The following is a 23,565-nucleotide window of genomic DNA, read 5'->3' on the forward strand; positions in this document are numbered from 1 at the left end:
TTCCTTCTAAAGATTGTCTAGAGATTGTTTTACTGTCAAATTCGGTTAGACTGTGGTTTTGGTAGCTAGTGTTTGGTCTTGGCAAAACGGCGAGAGTTTTCGTTTATATACTTACGTGTCGAGCACATAATCCCTCCATCTTCAATTCATCTCATGTGGCGAACCCGCGACCGCTGCGTCGCACCATCGGAGGTAAACACTATTTCCTAAGTCCGGGGGAGAAAAAAACGGTACCCTCCCACATGGATGCCCCACGATTTCCTGCATGTCACTAACGCACCTTGGGGATCAATTGAAAAAGTATTTTGTGCATAAATCGTGTCATTGTTAGTGGGAATAAAAAACATTAAACGACTAACCACTCTCCCCAAAAAAGAAAAAAAACCATTAAACCACCTCCCTTAACGCCGAATAGGCCCGTCTCAAAAAACAGACACCTCATCATAATCATCACTCTTTCAAATCGCCCTTTCAGAATCCCGAACCCTGCCATCACCACTCGACATGCTGAGGATGTTACCGGCCTCGTCGACCTCGATCCTGGTCTTTTGCGTGCTCGCCTTGCGCGGGTTGGGCGCCTCAAAGATGCCTCCGAGCTCCTCGAGCGTCTTGCCTGCCGTCTCGACGGCGAAGAAGTAGATGATGGCAATCTCGATGGTGATCCAGCCAATGTAGACGAGGTACAGCTTCCACTGGATAGCCTCCATTCCGACGGCGATGCCGTACGTGTTGACGATCATGGCAATGTTGAGGAACAGGAAGTTGATTCCGGAACCCTTGGCGCGCGTCCTGTTGGTGAGGCACTCCATGGAGTAGAGGGTCTGGAGCGGTGTGAAGCCGGCGGCGAAGAAGATGCCAAAGAGGTAGATGGAGGCGATGACGCCGTAGGACAGGCTCGCGTTGTTCTTGACCTCGGCGGTGAAGGCGGTGAGCAGAATGTAGAAGAACAGAGCACCGGTGAGACCAGCCAACATCATGAAGCGACGGCCGACGCGGTCGAGCATGTATGCGCCAAAGATGGAGGCGAGGAGACCAAAGAGAGGGTTGATGGCGTTGAGGAGCAGACGAGTGTTGCCGTCAGTGATGCCGGCCTCCTTGACCATGGCGGGCATGAAGTAGGAAACGACATTGTTACCTATGTGATGAAAAGTTTGTTAGTTATCAACCCTAAATGAGCAACCACCCCCTCATAGACAAAAATCGACAATCAACATACCAGACCACTGTCCAAAGAAGGCCATCATGACAACCATGGAAAGACGGTAACGAGCAGAGCGGGTGTTGACCAGCTCGCGGAAGTCCCACCAGGAGTTGTCGTCCCTCATAGCCTCCCTCTCCTCGACAATCTCGCGGTATTGAAGCTGCACAACCGGGCTGTCGGGGTTACCGTTGCCGTGGTACTTGGCAAAAATGGCAAGGGCCTCCTCGGTGCGGTCCTGGGCGATCAACCAACGGGGCGACTCGGGGAAGAAGAGGATCATGACCATTACGATGGACGGCAGGGCGCACTGAAGGATGGTGGGGATACGCCAGGCCCAAGCGTTGTCAAAGTTCAGGTTGGTGCCGTACGTGGTCCATCCGGCCAGGATGTTGCCGATCCACCAAAAGTTGTTGTACATGCCGGCCATGAAACCTCTGTACGCCGGGTGAGCAAGCTCGACGGTGTAGGCAGGGGCTGCGGCTGACGCGATGGAGGCACCAAGACCGAGGACGAAGCGACCACCGATGAACATGGGTTGAGTGTGCGAGGCACCCTGGATAGCAGTACCAGCGAGGACGATGACACAACCGATAAAGATACACCAGCGGCGTCCGTAGCCGTCAGCTGAACTCTTTTGTCAGTAGCTGTTCCATAGTTGTTTAGTAGGGAGAGTATCACAACGTACCGAGGAAAGGGCAGAAGGGGAAAGCAGCGATTTGACCAAGGTTGTATACGATAAAGACAATGCCGGCTGAGGAGCCAGCGGAGCTGAGGCCAAAGGTTTGTTGATAGGTCGTCATGTCGTTGATGGCACCCATCAAACTACCGTCTGTAGAACAAGTATCAAATTGTCAGAGGTTGAACTTCCAAGGGAAAGAAAACCAAAAGAAGCAAGACTTACCGAAACCGTTCATGGTTGAGACCAAGTAGCCGACCGACATGATGGCATACAGTTTCAGCATACCAGGAGAGAGCAGCTGTGGAGGTTCAGCAGCAATGGCAGCAGCCAGAGCGGCCGAGGTGGTGTTCATCTCTTTAGTCTTGCCGACGACCTCGGGCTTCTCGCCCAAGTCGTCGTGGATGGTCATATCTTCCTTCTTGTCCATCTTGACGCTGTTGTCTTCCGCTTCTAAGGTAGGCAGGCAGGCAGGCAAGCAGCCAGATGGTATAGTAAAGCAGGCGTGTAAGAAGAGTCGTAAAAGGAAGTGATCAGAGACAGCGATTAAACAAGGGAAGAACCATCTCTTCTATAACAAGCCAGAACCTCAGACAGAACCATCTCCACCCGACATTTTCTCCGCTCCACACCTGACCATAATTTTTTCACCTTGCCATTGACAAAAAAAAAGAGAGAAAAAGAAAAGGCCTCGGCAGTAGATCCCTCCCTCTCATCTGGGGTTCCTAAAATTGTCCTTTGTCGGTTCCCGGGGTGGCAGGGAATTGTCGACCCTCGTGAGACATGCCTTGTTTGTGGGCTTGTTAACCCGCCGACTCGTGCGGAACGGGTTTGCTAGCCGAAGCTGGCAGTCTGGGCCGTTGAATCGCGTGGCTTGAATGGAGGAATTGACGAAACTGTGGGGGATGGGGGAATATGGGGGGGACGTTGGAGCGGGGGAAAAGTGGTAACAGTGACAGGAAAAATCCAGAAATGTTGCAACGTAAGCCTAGGAATCCCCGCACTCCGCCTTTTTCAAAAATTTGAAGCGAATGGTTGGTTTTTTTAGGAGATGGGGAAAAGAAGAATGAATAATTTGGCGTGCGGAAAGCGCCGTGACTGAAACCTACCTTACCTCTAGGCATAAAATAAAATATTTTTGCTCGGCAGTTCTTGATCAACAGGCAGCTCTTTGGTATCCAACATAAATTGATTAAATCCATGCCTGCAAATGAGATGAACCAACAATCCTGCATATGTCAAACCATTTTGGGTTCAAATTAGTACAGACCATTTCTTGCATTAGGGTCAGGCGATAGAGTCTGTTCGGGGGAAAGCTTGAGCGAGTCTTCTCCGCACGAAACACGCATCTCAGACGCACCAACAAGAAAGAGAATCAACAAGACAAAAAGGCGGCAAAAGAAATAAGAGAAAGAAAAACAAAAGTCATGGCGCCATGGCGGTAAGTGGGGACCTGGCCGTCTTCTTCGATGCTTCAGTTACGACGTAGCAAACGATGTGGAGACTTGACGAAAACACTTTGCAGTAGTCAAACCACACGTGAAGTACTTTCGTAGATTATTGCTTCATTCTCCGCATGCTAGGAAGACAAAAAAAAATTACTACCATATCCACTCATGATCCGACAAGGACTAGCGAACATGCCCATGGCCCACGTCAGTGTCATGTGTCATTTTCAAGAAATCAATGCTGCTTTCTCCATTGAGTAAGAGTTGTATAAGCGACACTACTGTAGTAGCATAAAGTACTATCTGTGTCTGGCCCCCCGTTAAGGTGTCCCGTCCCTGCTTGATGACAAAATAACTGTTCGCAGTTATAGGGTATTGTACGCTGAAAATGTACAAGTATAATGAAAATGCAAAAGCCCGTCCATACCAGGGCATCGCATGAGAAAAAAAAAATTGCAACAAGGATATCCCAGCCTCCAAGAAATGAATCAGGAACCTAGCGAAAAGAAAGGGGGAAGAAAAGAAAGAGAAAAAAAAAAAAAAAAGAGACAAGATCAACCAAACGAGAAAAGAACCAAAGTAAAGTCCCACAACCTACCCTCCCTCCTACCCCATCCTACCCACATTTGCCCCATCCCCTAAAAGCAAACCCATCATGCACCAACGCGCGCTTAACTACTTACTCCCCCGGCAGCCCTTGCCTGATGTTCAAGTACTGGCTATCCGGGTAGCTCAGCTGATTCTGGCTCGTGTCCAAGGCACCGAGGCTGCTCGCGCTCGTACCCACCAGGCTCGACCCGTCAGTCCTGTCCCCCGACAGCTCCCAGAACATGCTCCCGCCCAGACCCTTCGTCTTGACCCAGTCCACCTTGCGCCGGACGTTGTCGGGCGTGTCGTACGTCACCATCTCGCGCTGCGTGGCATCGTAGCTCCAGGTCGCGCCCGTCGCGGCATCGTACTGCTCCGTCGCGCCCGGCCGCGGGAGGGCCTTGAAGTCCCAGATCCCATTCTCCCAGGAGCCCGGTCCCGTGCCTGAATAAGGACGGCCGGGCCCGTCGGTGTTTTGAAAGGTTCGGCCGTAGATGGGCATGCCGAGCACGATCTTGGACGGCGGCACGCCGGCGGCGATGTAGTCGGTGACGGCGCGGTCGGTCGAGAAGGGCGTCGCGGTCGGGTTGGACCCGCTCGGGAAGAGGTTGGCCTGGTGGCCGCTGGTGCTGTCCCACGCGCCGGCGTAGTCGTACGCCATGAGGTACATCTTGTCGACCACCTGCGCCAGCTGCCCGAGCTGCATCTGTTGGTAGTGGGACGGCCCGGCGGGCGACGCGATGGTCAGGAGGAAGTGGTAACCGGGCGCGTACTGCGCGGCGTACGCGTCGAGGGCGCTGCGGACGGCCTGCAGGAGCAGCACCATGTTTTGGCCCTGGGTCGCGTCGGCCGGGTACTCCCAGTCGATGTCGATGCCGTCGAAGCCCCAATCCTTCATCAGGCCGACGGCGGTGCTGGCGAACCGGTTCCGGTTGGCCTCGGTGCTGGCGGCCGAGGGGAAGTTGGTCGACCATGTCCAGCCGCCGATGCTCAGCAGCACCTTGACGTGGCGGTTGGCCTTTTTCAGCTTGTAGAGCTGCTTGACGCACCCGTATGCGTTGTTGCCGACGTCGTTCCAAGAGTCTGTGGGGTAGTGCTTGGAGATGTCCGCCTCGATGTCACCCCCGACGCTGTGCATGAGTGGAGATAATGTCAGTGCCGATGATGCAATGCATGTTTGCGTGTAGAATCTTTTGATTTTCGTGGGTTCAAGGGGGCACGCGCCAAGCCATATGAAAGCTTGGTTTATAGCCAAGGTAGTAGTCTTGACGGGGGGCGGCTGAATAAAAGCTTGCTACTTGGCTTACACTGTCCCATCGTCCCTCAAATTGGCAAAAGCGTAGAGTAGATGAGTAACCTTGTCAGCTGAAACATTTTGGACATGAAAGTTACGACCATAAATGCCCCTGTAATGATTCTTGCCGTTAGCATACCTTTCATATAGAGCTGGGTTTCGTTGATGTTGGAATCTTGAGCCTCACCAATTGACAAAATAGGCTACATTCTGTAGCCCGCTCTGGCGCTTGGCAATCTCAGAGATGGGGGAAGCACCGGCAAGTGGTGGGGCGACGAGGGACAGCAGCCCGAGCGCCGCGGCTGCAAGCCTAAGCATCATTGTTGAATATATTGTACAACGGCGGTTTGAGTATTGCAAAGTTGAACTGGCATAAGGAAGAAGGGTGAAGCTGCAACAAAAAGGACAGTAGCTTGCTGTTGGCCTGGTAAAGAAAGAAACGTCATTGTCGTCCAGTTTTGGGAGCACCATATCATGATCTTATACTCGTGGATCTTCACATTAGAGGGACACTAACACTTGGTTATGTCTCGGCATTCTTGCGCGTCCTCTAGACATCAAGGCTCACCGATCAACCTGTCTAGTCTCGATTCGATGAAACTCGAACAATGTGATAATTTCCGAACAACCCTCACACCTCCCTTCTGTTATTGGTGCATAAAATACTGAGACCTTTCGTGGCAACGTTGCCATTGTAAATAATTCCGGATGTATTCACGGGTTGTAGGACTTTATTTGGCCCCCCTGAACTCCATCTCATCCTCGAAGCAAGGGCAGGCAAGCGGAGATAACTCAGCGGTGGGCGCCAAGCAAAGGGGTATGGGTAACTGGAATGTTGAATGTGTGCCTGGAGGGCCCGAAGAGAACAATGGCAGCAAGAAACGTTAGTGGCAGGATTAGGTGTGGCTCATTAGACGTGTCCAGTATGTCATGGTCGCAGTCCACGAGGGCTTTGCTCCGAGTTGAAAAAAAGGGGTTGGTGGGTATCTGAGAGTTGCGTTCGGCCAAGGACACCAGCTCTATGAACATGTTGGGGCGCGTCGCCCACGAGATCTGTGACCCGTTCCACTCCGGGCGTGATCACCTCTCCCCCCAAAGGCACCGGTGGCCCGGACCCATTGATGGCCAGCAAAGCACCTCCGTGACCGGATGGGGGGTCTCAATCAATTTGCAGCAAAAAGGCTACCCTTGTTTTTTTTTTTTTTTAGTTGTGTTCCTCTTTTCATCGAATCGAATCACAATCCGGCCGTCCCTTGCAGCTTGGGACCTTTTCTCCTCGCAACCATCCACTACATTCATAACATAACCACACCACAAATGCCAGCACAATATTGATAGGTAGGTATGGCTATATCAGGAAGGTGGTAAATGTACAATGCTTGGTCAGACTCGGGCCTTTGCTGCATAGCACCAGATCTCACCGATGTGATCACCTGCAGATAGGATGTACTTTTTCTAACAGCGTCTATATGCCATGTGCTACATGCCCACGAGAGACCTACTCCACTAATGCAGTGATTTAAAAAGTCGTGGCAACGGCGTGAGATGTCTTGTGTGATAAGTCGCAGGGCTAAATGTAGGAGGAATAGGACCAGATAAACATTGATATACTTGCAGACTTCTAGATATGGAATGATCGACCATAACGGGATCGTATCATGAGGGGAAAAGGAGATAAAAAAAAGAAGAAGGAGATGGAACCGCCAGTGCACACCATCCAAACCATAAACCAACCAGGACTGTATGTATATTGTTAATCTTGAGCAACAGACAAATAAGGGTGCAGAAGCGGCCCTTTCCGCTCCATAAGAACAAGGTATCTCACCGAAAAAAAGTCCTTCACCTGCTAGATCTAGAACTATAATTTAACCTGTCCTTGTAGGGCCTAATTTGCAGATAGTGCAAACCAAATGTCTCATTGGCCGGCGTAGGCCTCTTTGCCCCAGACCGCAAATTACCCCACGTGTCGAAAGAACACGAGTGGGAACGCGGATCTGACCAACCATGGAGAGTTTCTGGAACTTGTCTAACGGGATGTCTTGAAAAATTATGAACAGCAAAAGAAATAAAGGGGGCTCCATTGTCTTGACTAAAAATTTAACGGCAGTCTGTGAGTTGTTTAAACCCCGACGGTTGATAGAAGGTCGGCACCACCAAGTACCGAACTGCCAAGCCTCCGCGTCTTGGTATGGGCTCTTACCCTTATTTGTAGTATAGGTACTACCCGGGATAAGTCGTAGGATTTGTGGGGTTTTCTGTTGAAATTATCACTGTAGTAAGTCTTTGTCAGATGTTAAATGGAACGGGAGCTTCCATATCCGCAGGCTGACATACTCCAAAGATATGAGAGGGAAAAGAGTATTCGGTATTTTTTGGCCTATGGCAGGTGACAAAGAACCTTCCTTGGTCAACCCCCCTCTACGGGCTTGACACCGCCTTATCTAAAAGACCACTGCAACGTTACTGTTTCCATTGTAGTCTGTGTCTATATCCAGGAGCAGGTGAGTATGGAATGTATGCTTTTATTTTCCATGCAGCGGTTTCATTGCAGCGCCAGGCGCGACAAATTGCCACGAGCAAAAGGTTGCTAGATTTATCTGGTTGCAAAACATATATCTTCGATGAGCATACACTTACATATCAGCTACTAGACCTAGTATCCTTGTTCGTTGTGCATGCATACTTTCTGGGGATTTGGTCATGTAAAGGGTCCAGATGAGCGTGACTGGGGGGGCTAAAAGGCAAGCGCTAGAGCTCTAGCTGCATGCAGTTGTGGGATAGCACAGCCCGGCTTGAAAATGCACGTTGGTGACAGTACTGCAAGCTGCATGGCCGTTTTCAGGCAGTAGCAGGCGCAGGCTTCGCCTCTATGGAATTTGCAGCAGATATATTAATTCTTTTGTGGCTTGAACTTTGGAGTGCATGAATGGCAGAGTTTGTTGCAAGACGCCGCAAGTGACGTGATGAATGGAATGGAATGCAATGGTTGTTGCTTGTTGCATGTTGCCCCCAAGGTACATACAGCAGGTGTCGCTGCCTGAGGGAATGAATGGCAGTGCATCAGTTTACTGTTGATCGAGTCGCAGGTACTCAAGTTAACGTTTCTTCCCTCAAGTTGGTCACGACCACATGATACCGAGCCGCGGTTCACCAGAAAGGGTTGGTTCGCGGGTGTTCTTTTGGGTAAGGACCCATGGTTTGCGTGGGTAGGCAGTTTAGGGTAGTGAGTGGTGATTAATTTTATCGCCAAGTCTCGCCGCAAAATTGGACAAGAAAAAGGGGTTGATCTTGTGATTGAATCAAAACGTCGGATTAAATGATTGGCCAGAATAAAATTATTGATAGCCAGATTAAAAGTAACCATGAGATGCGACAGAGGAGAGAAAGCCACATGCGGGCGCCCATCTGAGACCCATTACGTAACGTGGTATACTTACTGGCTTGATGCTTGGTTCGGCTTTCCTCCGGTGTGCCTTCTTTTGCGGGTTGTTCAAGCAAAACGAAGAAACCGGACAAATTACTCCAATTCTTATCTGGACTGCAGAAAAAAAAAAGATGTGGTTAGATTTGAATGAAGCATGATGGTTGCAAGATAGCCAGCAGCTGGAGACCTGCCCTGATACCTACCTTAGGTCTTCTTGCAACATCATTAGTCCTCTCCAATCCCATTCCGGATCGTGCCTAAGAAGCTGCCGAGCCGAGCACCCAACATGGCTCTAGTCCCGGTTCCATTCCGGTACCGGCTGCTACATAACGGAGCATGATTGAATGCGTTAGAAAAAAAAAAAAAAAAAAATTCTCTATCAGTCTAATTGCCCACGTGCTATAACATCGCCGCACAAGCCGACGTGTCCTTCCCCGGATAATTCTGCCCCTTCTTATCCTTGAGGAAACAGTTTGCGCCAAACGTCGGGAAGAAATCCGTCAGGTTGGAATTGTACGTCACGGCCACGCACCTGACGTCCGGTAGCTTCTCATTATACTTGACGCACTCGCCCATGCAGTCCTCGAACGAGTATACGAGCGCCTTGTCCACGTCCTTGACGGTGCCGCTGCCGCTCGCCGCCCCGACACCTTGGGGCCAATCCACCGAGCAAAACGCCTCAAACTTTTCCGCCCCGCTCGTGTACACCTTCGACCCGTCAAAGTTGCAGCTGTTGGCTGCCAGCCCACGCGTGCCCGCTGTGACCGCGGGTTGCGTCGTTGTTGTCGTTGACGTCGCGGTCGAAGTCGAGCCTGGTGCTCCCTGCGTCTGGCTGGTAGTCTTCGTCGGCGCCGAGTCCGTCTGCTGGCTTTCGGGATTCGCGACGGATGTGCCTGATCCGTTGTTGCGTTGCGAAAGCCCCACCCCGAGGCCAGCTCCCAAACCCACGGCAGCGAGGACTATCAGCACCAGAAGCGCCCAAAAAACCGCGACTGGCACCCCCAAAACTTTATTCCTCCTTTTTGCCGGCTTCTCCAGCACCTGACTACCGTCGTCCCCGGCTCCCTGATGCCGAAAGCCCCTCAGCTCCTGGACAGTCCCTGCCGGATGCGCCCCGGCTTTGTCGCTGTAGATCCCCGTCGCGGGGTAGGGGCTGAACTGCCCAGGCACCACTGCTTCCAGCGGAGTGTCGTCGACGTCGTTGCGGTAGGGCGGCGTCGGTGCGCCCTGGGAAGGAGTAGCGACCTTGGCGTGGTAGGACGGCGTCGTCACCGGCACGCTCTCCGGGTAGGTGCCGATCTTTGGGTCGTAGTATGTCTGCATCACCGGCTTCCCCTTTCCCTGCCAGTCCATCCCCATCATCTGCGGTTGGTTGTCTCCGCGCGAATGTGGCGGCACGTCAGTCGGGACTACCTCTGGCGCGTTGGCTGCCGGGTCCTGGCCCCGCGAGCCATAGTAGCTGCTTGGTGTTGTTGTTGCGTTGGTTGGATTTATATAGTTTGCCATGTTTGCCACTTGGGTGTATGGCCTGCGCGAAAAAAAAAGCAAAGGTAAAAAGTCACAAAGTCCCGCGCGGACAAAATGTTGGTATAAAGTGCTAGGACCAAGAAAGGAAAGACGCGGGAAGGATTGGCAAAAAGTTCAACTTGGAGGGCTACCTCGGCCGCCTAATTCCCAATCTAGTAAGCATAAAAGCACCCCTGGTTCGAATGAAGCATTTCATAGGCCATCTATGCGCAGCCCCATGAATTGATACCGAAAGAGGGGGGCAAGGTAAGCACAATTTCCTGAAGGATCCTTTGATTCGCCAAATAGTCGTATTACAACCCACTCGTTGTTGAAGCTGAACTGACCAGGTTTCAGGCTGGAGCGGCAAGTCAATGGGTAAGATCGTGTGCCACCGATTCTAATACACTAACACGATAAGGTATTTTAAACATTGCGCATGATCTCACCGTTCTACACCCGACACAACGGTGCACCGACACCAAAACAAGACAAAACTTAGCCCTCCTCGGCGTCCATGTCGTCGTGCCGCCTCTTTGTCGCAGAGCCACGCTTACGGCCTTTGAGGACTGCTCCCTTCTTGCCTCTATCCTCGTGCAGAGTCTTCATCTCTTCCCGTGCATGCCGCTGCGCCTCTTCCACGCGCTCCTTAAACACCATGACCTCTTCCTTGTCAGGCTGGTAAAGCGGCAACTTGCGCCCGTTTAGGGCTGCCTTTTCTATCCTCAGCCACAGTTCAAGGTCATATTGTGTTATAATAGAAATGGCTCGACCAGACCGCCCAGCACGTGCGGTACGACCCACACGGTGAATATATGTCATACTGTCTTGGGGCATATCGAAACTACAGGTGACAAGGGTGGTTAGCGTAAGCTTAAATCCTCTGGCCAAATTAGAGAACTTACTTGATGACAAGATCGACCTCTGGAATATCCAGACCACGAGCAGCGACATCGGTTGCCACTAATATGTCGCGTGACCTAGCCTTGAACTTGTTCAAAGCACCCAAACGCATCGATTGTGAGAGCTGGCCGTGCAGAGGAATTGCGCCAAATGAGAGCGTGCGCAGCAGAATGGAAACACGCTGAGCCTCGTTGACAGTTCTTGTGAAGACAATGGTTGTTTTGCCGGCGAACTCATTGGCGAGATAAATGAGGTAGACATCCTTGTGTTTATGGGGAATGAAGAGAGGGTTCTGGATCAAGGTAGACACCGTTTTCTCCTGATTTGAGCTAACGCTAACCTTGAGCGGATCCCGCAGACTGGCTCGCTGCAAGCTCTCGACCTTGGAGCTCATGGTAGCGGAGAAGAGAAAGGTGCGGCGCTCCCTGGGGAGGAACTTGAGGATTTTATCGAGGATTGGCCCAAAGTCCAGGTCAAGCAGCCTATCAGCCTCATCCATAACCAGAAACTTCAAAGACCGCAAGCTGAAGCCTTTGGTCTTTTCCAAATGATCTAGCAGACGTCCAGGTGTGGCGACAACAATGTGAGGCTTCTTTCCCAGTGCAATCGATTGAGAGACCATGTCCAGTCCACCGACCACGACGGCGCATCGCAACGAGATCGAGGCACCCAGGGCCTCGAATGTTTGGCCAATCTGGGCGGCAAGCTCTCGAGTGGGAGCAAGGACGAGACCAAATAGCGGCTGCGGCTTTTCGAGTAAAGACTGAAGGATAGGCAGCGCAAAGGCCGCTGTCTTTCCTGAACCTGTCTCAGCGATACCAATTACATCACGGCCTTGTAGTGCCAGGGGTATCGCCTGCTCTTGAATCGGTGTGGGCTTCTTGAACTTGAGAGCCTCGCATGCCTCGCAAAGTGGTTCAACAATGCCCTGAATATCGTGTGTTAGCTGCTGCCCGCGTGCACTGGGTATGGAGATGGACAAGTTCCGCAGAGCTGTCGGGATAGCCACTCACAAGATCCCGAAAAGACTTGGTTGGTGCCTCTTCCTTGCTCGGCAGCTCGGTTTGTTTGTCTTTGGTTGCATCCTCTACTGTGGGCGTGGAATCATCGTTCTCGCTAGCTTCATCGCTGCTGTCATCATCCTCCTCCTCATCCTCGTCGTCCTCGTCATCGTCATCGAGTTCTTCTGCATCGCGGGCCTTTTGCTTGATTGGCGCCGATGTTTTTGGAGCTTGAGTGATCTTTTTTGTAATATTTTTCGAAGCGGCACCATCTCCAGAGCTGTGCTTCCGGAAAGGCCCCGGAGCCTTGGAGTGAGACAATTTGACACGTTTTGCGGAAGACATTTTTGTCGGCGCAAGGTGGATGTTCGCGATGAGATTGTCGGAGCTTGAGAGCGCCTCTCAGTGCGGGCGGTCTCGAAGAATTTCTAAGTTTTGCGATGCAGTAAAAAAAATAAGTGTGGGGTCGATGGCTTTTGCGCCGCTAGCTTGGGGTCGGACGAATCACACGCGAGAATGGCTGGAAACTTTAGTGGGAAGCACTTCCGCATTTTGGACTAAAATATTAAGTCTGCAATAAATTCTCGGCAGGTGTGTGTAAAATTTCTTATCTTGCCTTATCTTAATCCCTGCACCCAGTTTACCGCCCCGCCAAAGTTTTTTTTTCTTGCGGCAGGACCTTCGTCGCCGCCTTCAAGCTCGGCGCCGTCCAGCAACCATACCTCACTGTACATTGTCGTCTCAGTGTACAGACCAAAAAAAGAAAACAGAATTCATTCAAGATGGCGCGCAGTCGAGCAAAACGAAGAACGCACGCTGGTGCAAAGAACCCCAATCAGGCAAAGGGTCCTATCAACACCGGCAATGCCTCGATTCGCGACCCCAAGAGCATGGTCATCCGCATCGGCGCCGGCGAGGTTGGTTCCAGCGTCAGCCAATTGGCCACTGATGTGCGTCGCGTCATGGAGCCCGGCACCGCAAGTCGACTCAAGGAGAGGAGGGCCAACAAGCTGAAGGATTACTTGGTCATGTGTGGACCGCTTGGCGTCACGCATCTGCTGTTGTTCTCCCGGTCAGAGTCTGGCAACGTGAACCTGAGGGTGGCTCTCACTCCTCGTGGGCCGACGCTGCACTTTCGGGTTGAGAAGTACTCGCTCACAAAGGATGTGCAAAAGTCTCAGAGGCGGCCCAAAGGACAGGGCAAGGAGTTTGTAACATCCCCACTGGTAAGCACCATCAACAACACTCCTCTGACTGTCACAGTTTTGTTCTAACTTGGCCTACCTATCCAGCTCGTCATGAACAACTTTTCAAGCTCTTCAGCCGAAGCTTCGTCCAAAACGCCCAAGCACCTCGAATCCCTGACGACCACTGTATTCCAGTCTCTTTTCGCTCCCATCAACCCCCAGAAGACATCGCTCAAGTCGATACGCAGGGTGCTGCTCATGAACCGTGAGCAATCCAAGGAGGACGATGGCAGCTTCATAATCGACTTTAGGCACTACGCCATCACAACCAAGCCAACCGGTATCTCTAAACCACTCAAGCGACTCAACGCAGCCGAGAAGCTGTTGAGCGGCAAGACAGGCAAAAAGGGCGGCCTGCCAAATCTCAACAAGCTGCAGGACATCGCCGACTACATGATCGGTGGCGAGGATGGCTCTGGATACATGACGGACGGCGGCACCAGCGGGAGCGAGGCCGAGACGGATGCCGAAGTAGAGGTCCTGGAGCCCACGTCGCGTAAGGTTCTCAATGCGAAAGCCCGTGCGGCGCTGAGGGAGGCGGAGAACGGCGATGAAGGGAGCCAGGCCGGTGCCGAGCCGCAAAACGTCGAGAAGCGTGCCGTCAAGCTCGCGGAGCTTGGACCGCGAATGAGGTTACGACTCCTCAAGGTCGAGGAGGGTGTCTGTGCCGGCAAGGTCATGTGGCATGAATACATTCACAAGTCCAAAGAGGAGATCAAGGAGATGGAGAAGAAGTGGGAACAGAAGCAACGGGAGAAGGAAGCGAGGAAAAAGGTACAAAAAGAGAACGTTGAGCGCAAGCGGAAAGAAAAGGAGGAGCAGAAGAAGAACAGCAAGAAGTCGGGCGACAATGCCGAGGGTGATGAGGATGATGAGGATGAGATGGATGTCGACTATGACAGCGATGATTACGAGTTTGACAGTGAAGGGATTGCAGGTGACGCCGAGACCCTAGTCAACGAGAAGGCGGAAGAGGATGGGGAGTGGGAAGACGAGGAGGAGGAAATTGCTGCTGGTGCAGGCTGAATGTTTCATTGACAAGTGTTTGCGCCCACTTTATCTCCTTGTTTGGTCATAATTATAATGATACCAAGAAGTGTTTGATTGCAGTCTGCCGGTCTTGAGTTCTGCATTGAGATTTATTGTTTTGAGTATTCTCGGTTGATACCTTTACATGCATCGTCATCCTCTTGCGAGTTTCGTTGCAGCCAAACCAGATAAACAGTAGCAGCCCTCGGTCTTTCATCATATATATCACAACGCAATATGATAGCCACTAAATACGCTCTCAATGCAAGCCATGCAAGCAGTAAAAATAAAAATAAAAGCCATCATGAGATTTAACTCCTGGCTTTCTACTGCAAACAAATCCAAAGACGCTCTCAGGTCTATGAATAAAGAGATTCTCCTGCAGGAACTTTGCAAATACTATACCTACATTTCATATGACTAAAGAATCGTATTAGTGTACGAGCGTCGCCGACTTTGCTCTTTCTTCCGTTCTCTTTTGTCCTAACTCCATCAGTCATTTAGCCCTTTGGTCGTCCCCCACCATCTACTATGCCACTGGCTTTCGCTCGAACAAAATGGATAGCCATTATTCATTGATACTATGGTTCTAACCGCAGCACTGCAGCAAGCCGTGACCAAGCTTTATTTTGTTCGGTATGCTTTTTGAGGGCCTGTCTATGGCATGTGGCCTTGGCAGTACTAACAAAAGTGAGAAGCTGTGTGTTTCTCTCCAAATATAGCCAGCTCTGTTGTCTTATAACCGAATCCCGCGACCGGGTATTTTTAGCAATTGCTTTTGATCGATGAACAATACATGATAGCCTCTTGTACAAACAAAGTCTTCTGAATCGTGAGCTGAACAAGTCTGTGTTTCTTTCCAGGTAGTAGTGCCAAACAGCCCCGGCCTCCGAGTGCGGCACTCCACGGCCCAGGAATATGATTATTGCATCTCCCAAACTCCAACGCTAGATCAAATGGCTGTTCGGCATCGCAACCAGCAGTCCTGTTTAGTGACCCGAACGGAATGGCCTGGACCGACGAGTGTCCTTCCAAGTACATTCGACCTTTTTGGACGGTTCATAACTGGTGTTTGGTACAAATTCGGTCTTCTCGCCCCATTTGATCCAGTTCCATCCCATAATATTCTTGTACTCGAACTGTGTGACATATTCCTTCGAGTTGATACCCTTTCTCGAGGGTTCCTTTCCATCTGCGTCGATTTTGTAGACGAACGCCCTCGTGTCCCGAACTCTGAGTCCGATATAACTTACTGCGTCCCGAATGTTGTTGTGCATCTTGCCGTCACGGTAAGGATCTTCCTTGAGTTCTTCCCAATACTCTTTTGCTCCATTGTCTGATTTAGGGACAAAGCCGTTCAACGCTTCCAATTCTTCGTGGGGACGTTTATCGACTCGATACATGATATTTTCAGGTTCATTATCAGCAGTCGCGCAGCCGACGAAAAATACAAGTCCTAGAACAAAAGTAGAGCCAAGCATTGTGGTAAGATGGCAGTACTTTGGCACATGACCAAATAAAACGAGAAAACGAAAAGAAAGAAAAAAAGAAAAAAAAAATAAAAACAAGTCAGATGATGGTAGAAAAGAATGAATGCACCGAATGCTCAACTAAAAGAAAAAAGAACAGAAAAAAAGAAGGGAGTGACCGTTGATGTGAGTAGGAACAGAATGGATACCAAATACCAAATAGGTAGGGAGAGGTACTTGGGGGCTGTATGACATGGGCCCCTCCAAAAGGGGGTTACAAAACCGTGGGCCGGATAGTGCAAATATGGAACAATGCGCTGCCCAATGACAGAAGTGAAATAAATTTTAATTCCTCTAATAAATAATAGCTGTAATCATTAATCAGGGCTTAAAAGGGAAAAGCCATCATATATTATTTTAAATATAAAAGCTTGAAATATGCCATTGTTTATACGCTGCATAAGAATATATAATCATACGGAAATCTATTGAAATTTTCACAGAGTAAATAAAAGTTACGATGAGTAAATAAATTATGATAAGTGTTACCTCTATTTCGATAATTAAATTATCACGGCTGCTATCATGAAAAGAGCTAAAATACGTTCCATTTTTGTTAATGGGTTGGCGCGCCAGTCCGCAATTGCCACTATCTGGCCCATGTTTTTGTAACCCTCGCTTTGAGGGCGCCCATATTGAAATGGGGGCAAGGCAGGCCTGGTTGTTTATAGATTGTGCCTATTTTTGTACATCATGATAAATGATAAGGCAGGCAGATCTGGGATCAGCGCATATTTGTTCTACCGTATACGGGGTGATTATTATTAGCAACCAGCATTTTTCACATAGGCCGATTTGCCAATCAGGCTCAGTGGGTATGTGGAAAATTCGTCTTCCACGTACCTTTCGGTACTCTCATCTATGCCACTGGCGTGAAAGGACTATGGTTTTCGAGTTACTTCGCTGTACTCTCGTAAATAGCACTTTGCAGCAAAGCCTACCACTTCTGATGATTAATTAAGGTAGGCAGTCAAGCACGCTCAGTTTGGCCCGGACAGTTTTGGCAGTCTAATTTAACAACAGTAATTACCTCTTTGCCAAGCAAGAGCGGCGGCCAGCGACGGGATCCCTGTCGAGGACGAACCTTGAATTATAGATTGGCGGAGAGGAAATGCTGCCACAGGCTAGCAATCATAAAAATAGGCATGCTGTTCGCTGCGTGCTAGTCAGTCTCTCAGCTCATGGGTTAGTGATAAAAGAAATATAATATTTGCCAAGGACTCGGAGGGTGTTTCTAGATCAATTTTGTAATTTTTACCCAGGAAGATTCCCAAGAGTTAAGCAATTGCATCATTCAGCTGCAGTAGGAGTATGCTCTTATCTTCGCGCGACACAGTAACAACTGTCATGATTTGACCATCATTATAGGATTGGGGGAAACGGGCAGGATCTCCGTCGTGGCTCTCCATATACCCATCGGAGACTGATCGCCGGGGACTTCCTTCGGCATCGTCGGCTATTCCCGCGCGAGGAAGTGGTAGGATGGCTGCATCTATCACGTCGGTAGAAAGGTGTGCGTCCTCCCTAGGGTCCAGGCCAATAAGTTCAGAGCGAAAAGAAAGGTATAGCTTCGGTCAGGATGCTGTTATCCTTTTCGGTGGTCTGGCCCGTCGTCTGAGCTAGACGGATGAGAATTATATCTTTGCCAGAACTGGTGATCTAAAAGGTGAGCACAGATAATAGGCTTCTTGTTAACATCAAGGCAATAGTATTTCTCACGTGCTCTACTTGCGACTGCAGCCATGGCGGAAACAAAAGCATCACGAATGCTGATATGCAGAGCAAGACCATGTAAAGAAAAACAGCGTTCCTCCCGTGTCCACCGAGAGCTGCCCCTGAGTTCTCTGGCACTAGTAAAATGAGACCTTGCCAGAATCCAATTGAAGTCGTCCGCCTCGCTCGTCTTTCCGACGTTCAGGAAACAAGCTTTTGCCGCGCAGGGGTAGACCGGCATATTATGGGATGGTCTCCTAACCTATGCGGGGAAACCTCGCGAGACTGGGAGCAAGATGTGAAGGGTAAACAGACAGACAGATAGCTAATGCATACTAACTACGCTGTGTTACGGTACCGGCGGAACTTGAAGAAAATTTCAAGCGCGCTGTTAATTCGTCGTACCAAGCAAGTGCGTGCATCTCCCATATTAACCTTCATTACCGACATGCGCAGTAAGAAGTATGTGCAGAGTTGGCTGTCACGCAGTGCGCCGACGTCATGATTATAAGATGGGACACTAGGAAGCCTTTGTTTGGCTTGGTCTCATCTTACCGCCTTTTTGTCTTTTTTCTTCCTTTCTGCCGCTCTGATAGCAGTCCCTGATCTGGAAGAGAGCAAAAAGGTTCAGTTCAATACAGCACACCAGGAAAGAAAGAACATCTAGACGAAAAAAAAACAACGCCATGGTCAACGGCCACACGAAAGCGGCCCTGTCGGCAATAGCCGTCACGACTGCATCGGCCATGGTATCGCCGGGACCGCTAACAAAGATGGTCAACCTGTTTGCGGGCACGGCGCAGAACAACGACCCGGGCAACGTATTCGCGGGCGCGTCGGTCCCGTTCGGCATGGCCAAGGTGACCATCAACGTTGACGGCTATGCGCCGGCCGGGTACGTGTCCGAGTCCAAGGAGATCGTCAAGGGCATGTCTCCGCTCCACGACTCCGGCACCGGCGCCGCAGACGGCAGCTACGGCCAGTTCAGCATCATGCCCGTCGTCTGCGGGGGGTTTGAGTCTTGTCCGACCATTGAGACGGCCCGAGGGCTGCGGCGAGACGGTGACGGCGTCAAGGATCAGGGATTTCCGGGCTACTTCAGCACGCCTCTGACAAATGGGGTTTTGATGGAGGCGGCTTCCACGCAGGGGGCTTCGCTGGAGCGCTACACCTTCCCGGCTGGGGTCGAGCCGACGCTGGTTCTCGACTGGACCACCGACGGGACGCACTCGTTCAACTATGGACAAATGCACGCCGACTGGCCAGCACAGAGGATCCTCATGAACGGCACGTGGTTCAGCAGCTTTGGGCCCAGCTTGTTTCGGTACACGGCGTTTCAGTGCGTCGACCTTTCCGCCTCTGGCAAGTTTACAAACCATGAGTTTTGGGGCGCCAACCCGGAAGGATGGGACGCCCGACGCAACGACACGGACTCGTGGAACTTTGGGAGGTGGGCGGAGCGCCGACGGAATCCGGCCCTAACACAACCGACAAACGCCGCCGCCATCGTGCGCTTTGGCAACACCACCAGCACCATCGTTGTGCGCCGGGGTGTGTCCTTCGTATCGGCGGAAAAGGCCTGCCACAATATGGAGCAGCAAATCCCGTCACCGCAAGACTTTGACAAGGTCGTGGCTGATAGCAACACACTCTGGGAGACCAAACTTCGGCGAATCGAGCTCACGGACAGCACGCCGGACTACATCCGACAGCTGTTCTACACCAACCTATACCGTACGTTCCTGTCACCCAACAACGCGACGGGCGACGCACCGCCCCCTTACACGGAATCGCCCCACCCCTACTTCGACGGCCTGTACTGCAGCTGGGACACGTTCCGGACGTTGTTCCCACTAATGGCGCTGACGTCTCCGCGCGAGATGGCACAGATCACCGACTCGTACGTCGACGGCTTCAGGCGCGAGGGATGGCTGCCGGAATGCCGCGCCAACAACGTCAAGGGGTGGGTGCAGGGTGGGAACAATGGCGTGCCCATCGTCGCAGACTTTATGGTAAAGTACGCCAAGCACGCGGCAGAGCTGGGCGTCAACATGGACGACTACTGGGCGGCGCTGGAGCACGACATCAACGCCACGCCACCGAACTGGGACTACGAAGGCCGCAATAACGAGGCCTACAACAAGCTCGGCTACATCCCCTACGGCTTTCTCGAGAGTACGGCTATTGGCCAGCACACGCGCGAGTTCAGCCGCGGGCTGGAATACTCCTTTGGCGATTTTACGGCCGCCATGGCGGCGCAGGCACTGGGGAAGCCCGCCGACGTTTGGCAGCCGTTGCTGGACCGCAGCCTCAAGTACGGAACAAACTACAACATGCAGCTCGAGTCGGACGGTTACAAGGGGTTTGTGGCGAGGCGGTTCCCCAACGGCACGTTCCCTCCGTCAAACCCGGTCGACTGCTCACCCCTGGACAAGAACACGACGCGACCTTGCAGCCTGCAGGCAACCAACGTCTACGGCGGGCACGAGAGCTCGTCGTGGGAGTACAGCTTCTACGCGCCGCATGATGGCGCCGGCTTGGTCAAGCTGCTGGGCGGCAATGAGACTTTCAACGCCCGGCTGCAGCATTTCTTCCAAAAGGGGTATAACGTAGTGGGCAACGAGCCGAGCTTCCAGACGCCGTCGCTGTACCACCACGTCGGCCTGCCTGGTAGCTCGGTAAGGGAGTCTCGGCGCATCGTGCTCGACAACTTTAACCTGACGAGGGGAGGGTCACCGGGCAACGACGACAACGCAGCCATGTCGAGCCTTGTGGTCTGGTACATGCTCGGCTTCTACCCCGTGCCGGGCTCCGCCGAGATGCTGGTGCTGTCGCCGTTTGTGCCGGGCTATACGATCCACAATGAGCTGTTGGGTGATGTGCACGTCACGGTGACGGGGTACGATGCCGCCACCGTAGCGAACAGCAAAGTCCCAAGCGGCGGGAGGGCTTTTGTTGAGGATCTTAAGCTAGACGGCAGGTCTATGGGTCGGTGTCGTATCAACTTTGACCAGTTTTTCTCTGCAAAGCAGGTCGAGTTTGTCATGACGGCAGAGGAGAAGAAGGGCTGTAATGGACAGGAGCCCAGCAGTGCCAGCACTGGTGGATTTCCGGTCGCGTGGAGGACTTGATGGTGGGGTAAAGCAGCTATAGCCTCGCCTGTCTGGAGAACGTGACTCTGGAAAAGGGTGAGCAGACAACGGCTTTGCCTCAAATATAAAAACCTTGAGAAAGCATCTTGCCTTTATAATGACCAATATCAAATATTTCCTTTGGAAATGCGAAATTTCTGCAATACGTAAGGTACAAAGGAACACAATTTGTAGAATGCACACATGCTCTTATTCACTCCTTTTCTAGTTTCAAAATCGTGGGATCATATCAACACATGGTCCGAAGCACCCTTCACCCCACGGGACAGCCGTAGGTGATAATTAATAGAGCCGGATAGGCTAAGCCCGCGTGCAGAATCACACTGGTCGCGGACGTATCAACGGCGGCAGCTCGTCGCCGTACAGCAGAGCCGGGGCGCACCTGTTTCTATCAGCTAACCAGCCTTGTGCCCACTCAGTCTACGCGTAGGCCGCAAAGTTGGTTTTTTAAAACTGACTACTCGCTAAGCCTTCACCAGTTCTTTTTCTCTTTTCTTTTCTGTTTTCCCCCTTCTTTTTTGGGCCTTCGTAGACCTCCAGGGACATGGACACAGTGCTATTTGGCAGTGCACTCGCCTGACGGTTGGGCGAGGAAATTGTGGTCTTGGAATTGAACCTCACCCAGAGTTTCGACTGCCGCGTCGCGCTTATAGAGCACCGCAGTTATGTTGGCGATGTCGATGGGCATATAGAGTAAAAGCGCAGTAACTGTCTGGATCAAACCAGAAGTCATGAAATTTAACTCTCATACATTTCATAGACATCCAACGAGCTTCGGGGGAAATCAGAAATTAACGAAACAATGTTATTGAGATGTGCGGCCCCTTTCTCACCGTACGTAGTAAGCCTTGCTATTTATATTTTTTGATCATTCTAAACAGCATCTAGTCAAGCGTGGCATCTCTCCAGCTCCCTTACTACCGAAGACCAAAAGTCGTGAATGAAATCGTCATCACCTTCCTCCCCACCTTGTTCACTGTTCGATGAAAAGTCTCCGTCGAGGCAGCGGCGGACAACAGCCGCGTAAATGGTTCCCATCTTGCTTGGCAGGGGTTTGCGGCAGCCATCCAGCAAATGCCTGCGCACGTCATGCTCGTCGCCAATATGCTTTCCCGTACCATTGAGGTCATCCCCACAGATCTTTTCCACTGGCCTCCAGTGGCCTATTTCGAATAAAATAATCCCTAGACTGTAGATATCGTTTTTGCGAGTAGATCCGCTGTTGAAGTTCGGGTGACGGTAATGGTCCAGGTTACCCGGCCCACCGTCATCAGGTCGATCCATGGAGGCCTCGCCACTGTTATCGGGCCTGGCATAAGAGAAACCGACCAGGTAAGGCGATGTGATATGATCCGTAGTAGAGTAACCTGCAGTCCTTCTGCGGAAGAAAAGGATGTTTTGGCTCCGTATATTCTTGTGAAGCCATTTAGACGAGTGGAGCAGAAGTACGGCAGAGGCTAACTTTTGAGCAAGTTGGAAGCGGTCACCAAGTGGCACGCTGAGCTTTCCGTACAGCAACTGGTGTAAGGACTCGGCCCTCTGGAGACCAGCCTGAGGGTGCTGGAATACGAACCCGTCGAATCTGATAGTGTTTTCCGGATTTTGAAGCAAGCCGATGCAAGGAAGGATGCGGAACTCAACCATGCCGTTCTTGGAAAAATGATTAAACAAGAGATACAAGGCCTTGAGTCTCCTCAGCACCTCCATCCTCTGTTCAGAGTTCAGGCTCTGATTGTATGGCTTGTAATCAATCACAAGCTCCTCGGTGCTCCCATGGTGCTCCAAACAAGCCGAAGCACGAATAGCAGGACCGCCCGGCCGCAGCGTCTCCATGATTTTCAGCGCCAAAAGGTTCTCCGGCCTCATCATGGGAATTCCGGGTGTGGATACAGTAGTTGTGAGCTTGATTGACTTGGCAGCAGCGCAAAGCGCGAGGAGCTGTTGGGAGGAGCTCGAGAGTTCTCGGAGTGTTTCAACGTTGGCGGTTGGAACTAATCCACAGGGGAGGCCCTGCTGAAGCATCCGGATCTCGTCTGCTGGAAGAAAACGCTCAAGACAGTCGTTGAAGTATTTGAGATGGCTCAGCAATTTTTCGAATTTGGGCTTATCTAGCGTGATCTTGAACGCCTTTCTGTACGATTTGTTCGACTGGTCATGGCCGGCTTGCTTGAGTGTCATTCGTTTCATAGCTTCTGCGATAGTTTGCGCTGGCTCGTAAGTGCCATGCTCCACAATCTTGATTCCATATTCATCTTCCATTTTCCTAAGGTCCTGAGTTATTTTGCTTGTCTCGATTAATATGTTCAACACGAGCTGGCGAGTCTCAGCCGGCTGCTTCAGCATCTTGGTGCAATGCTTGTCTTGACTGAGCCCATTGACTTCTACCCAATTTTTGAAACGGGTCTGTTCAATCTTGAATTTGATAGGCAAGAAGCTGTCAGTGGGTGCTCTATTCGCCCAGACTTCACCCAGAAAGACGAAGCCGTCCAATGCACCCTTGATGCCAGCCAGCAGGGAAGCTGCGCCAATGGCAAGACCTGCGACTGTAGCGACATCCATCTTAGCACAAACCTGCAAGCTAAAACGCAAGTAAATAAATGCCATACAAAGTATTGAGATGCGCGGAAGTTTCTGTCCGTTAAATGACAAGAAGCATTCGACACAAAGGTAGTTTGATACAGCTCGGCCCCCTTCCCCCGGAAGAATCCAGGCCAGAACTATTCACCGGGAAAAATGCCTTCTGACTTGTGTATCGAATTTGATCTGCAGCATTTTTACCTGGCGGCCCCTAATTTGTCGCCACAACATGACAATGCAAAGAAACATCCTTGTTCTTGCATATATTACCCAGCAA

The 23,565-nt window shown here is 51.3% G+C and overlaps 9 protein-coding genes across 9 annotated transcripts; 2 read left to right on the plus strand and 7 right to left on the minus strand.

The window, feature by feature from the left end:
• Positions 1–306: 306 nt before the first annotated feature.
• On the minus strand, positions 307–2,747 carry PgNI_11581 (uncharacterized protein). Its single transcript, XM_031131547.1, has 4 exons — positions 2,103–2,747; positions 1,887–2,030; positions 1,217–1,825; positions 307–1,135 (listed from the first exon to the last, which is right to left on the minus strand). Exons 1-4 carry the CDS (start codon positions 2,305–2,307, stop codon positions 459–461), a joined length of 1,635 nt encoding a protein of 544 aa, XP_030976456.1. The 5' UTR covers positions 2,308–2,747; the 3' UTR covers positions 307–458.
• A 1,257-nt stretch (positions 2,748–4,004) lies between these two features.
• On the minus strand, positions 4,005–5,528 carry PgNI_11582 (uncharacterized protein; the record flags this gene model as incomplete). Its single annotated transcript, XM_031131548.1, has 3 exons — positions 4,005–5,043; positions 5,221–5,319; positions 5,395–5,528. 3 exons carry the CDS (start codon positions 5,526–5,528, stop codon positions 4,005–4,007), a joined length of 1,272 nt encoding a protein of 423 aa, XP_030976457.1.
• Positions 5,529–6,692: 1,164 nt separating this feature from the next.
• PgNI_11583 (uncharacterized protein) lies at positions 6,693–7,417 on the minus strand (the record flags this gene model as incomplete). The annotated part of the gene is made up of 2 exons (XM_031131549.1): positions 6,693–6,946; positions 7,033–7,417. A coding segment is annotated over one exon (345 nt), but the record flags the coding sequence as incomplete, so codon positions are not given.
• Positions 7,418–9,030: 1,613 nt separating this feature from the next.
• Positions 9,031–10,137, minus strand: PgNI_11584 (uncharacterized protein; the record flags this gene model as incomplete). The annotated part of the gene is made up of 1 exon (XM_031131550.1): positions 9,031–10,137. The coding sequence occupies one exon, from the start codon at positions 10,135–10,137 to the stop codon at positions 9,031–9,033; it is 1,107 nt and encodes a 368-aa protein (XP_030976459.1).
• A 91-nt stretch (positions 10,138–10,228) lies between these two features.
• PgNI_11585 (uncharacterized protein) lies at positions 10,229–12,426 on the minus strand. The gene is made up of 3 exons (XM_031131551.1): positions 12,054–12,426; positions 11,043–11,968; positions 10,229–10,981 (listed from the first exon to the last, which is right to left on the minus strand). The coding sequence occupies exons 1-3, from the start codon at positions 12,384–12,386 to the stop codon at positions 10,636–10,638; spliced, it is 1,605 nt and encodes a 534-aa protein (XP_030976419.1). The 5' UTR covers positions 12,387–12,426; the 3' UTR covers positions 10,229–10,635.
• Positions 12,427–12,752: 326 nt separating this feature from the next.
• On the plus strand, positions 12,753–14,566 carry PgNI_11586 (uncharacterized protein). The gene is made up of 2 exons (XM_031131552.1): positions 12,753–13,267; positions 13,334–14,566. The coding sequence occupies exons 1-2, from the start codon at positions 12,824–12,826 to the stop codon at positions 14,312–14,314; spliced, it is 1,425 nt and encodes a 474-aa protein (XP_030976460.1). The 5' UTR covers positions 12,753–12,823; the 3' UTR covers positions 14,315–14,566.
• A 740-nt stretch (positions 14,567–15,306) lies between these two features.
• PgNI_11587 (uncharacterized protein) lies at positions 15,307–15,720 on the minus strand (the record flags this gene model as incomplete). The annotated part of the gene is made up of 1 exon (XM_031131553.1): positions 15,307–15,720. The coding sequence occupies one exon, from the start codon at positions 15,718–15,720 to the stop codon at positions 15,307–15,309; it is 414 nt and encodes a 137-aa protein (XP_030976461.1).
• A 2,525-nt stretch (positions 15,721–18,245) lies between these two features.
• Positions 18,246–20,690, plus strand: PgNI_11588 (uncharacterized protein; the record flags this gene model as incomplete). The annotated part of the gene is made up of 1 exon (XM_031131554.1): positions 18,246–20,690. One exon carries the CDS (start codon positions 18,246–18,248, stop codon positions 20,688–20,690), a length of 2,445 nt encoding a protein of 814 aa, XP_030976462.1.
• Positions 20,691–21,599: 909 nt separating this feature from the next.
• PgNI_11589 (uncharacterized protein) lies at positions 21,600–23,270 on the minus strand (the record flags this gene model as incomplete). Its single annotated transcript, XM_031131555.1, has 1 exon — positions 21,600–23,270. One exon carries the CDS (start codon positions 23,268–23,270, stop codon positions 21,600–21,602), a length of 1,671 nt encoding a protein of 556 aa, XP_030976463.1.
• Positions 23,271–23,565: the final 295 nt, after the last annotated feature.

This window comes from Pyricularia grisea (genome assembly GCF_004355905.1).
Source record: "Pyricularia grisea strain NI907 chromosome V map unlocalized Pyricularia_grisea_NI907_Scaffold_10, whole genome shotgun sequence".
Taxonomy (NCBI): domain Eukaryota; kingdom Fungi; phylum Ascomycota; class Sordariomycetes; order Magnaporthales; family Pyriculariaceae; genus Pyricularia; species Pyricularia grisea.

Bases quoted from the DNA above. Each gene is read 5' to 3' on its own strand.
- PgNI_11586 (XM_031131552.1), top strand. From the start codon at position 12,824: ATGGCGCGCAGTCGAGCAAAACGAAGAACGCACGCTGGTGCAAAGAAC. The intron at 13,268-13,333 runs GTAAGCACCATC...CTACCTATCCAG, and splicing joins AGTTTGTAACATCCCCACTG to CTCGTCATGAACAACTTTTC.
- PgNI_11581 (XM_031131547.1), bottom strand. From the start codon at position 2,307: ATGGACAAGAAGGAAGATATGACCATCCACGACGACTTGGGCGAGAAG. The intron at 2,031-2,102 runs GTAAGTCTTGCT...CTTGTTCTACAG, and splicing joins CTCAACCATGAACGGTTTCG to ACGGTAGTTTGATGGGTGCC. The intron at 1,826-1,886 runs GTACGTTGTGAT...AAAAGAGTTCAG, and splicing joins CCCCTTCTGCCCTTTCCTCG to CTGACGGCTACGGACGCCGC.
- PgNI_11585 (XM_031131551.1), bottom strand. From the start codon at position 12,386: ATGTCTTCCGCAAAACGTGTCAAATTGTCTCACTCCAAGGCTCCGGGG. The intron at 11,969-12,053 runs GTGAGTGGCTAT...CACGATATTCAG, and splicing joins CCAAGTCTTTTCGGGATCTT to GGCATTGTTGAACCACTTTG. The intron at 10,982-11,042 runs GTAAGTTCTCTA...TGTCACCTGTAG, and splicing joins GAGGTCGATCTTGTCATCAA to TTTCGATATGCCCCAAGACA.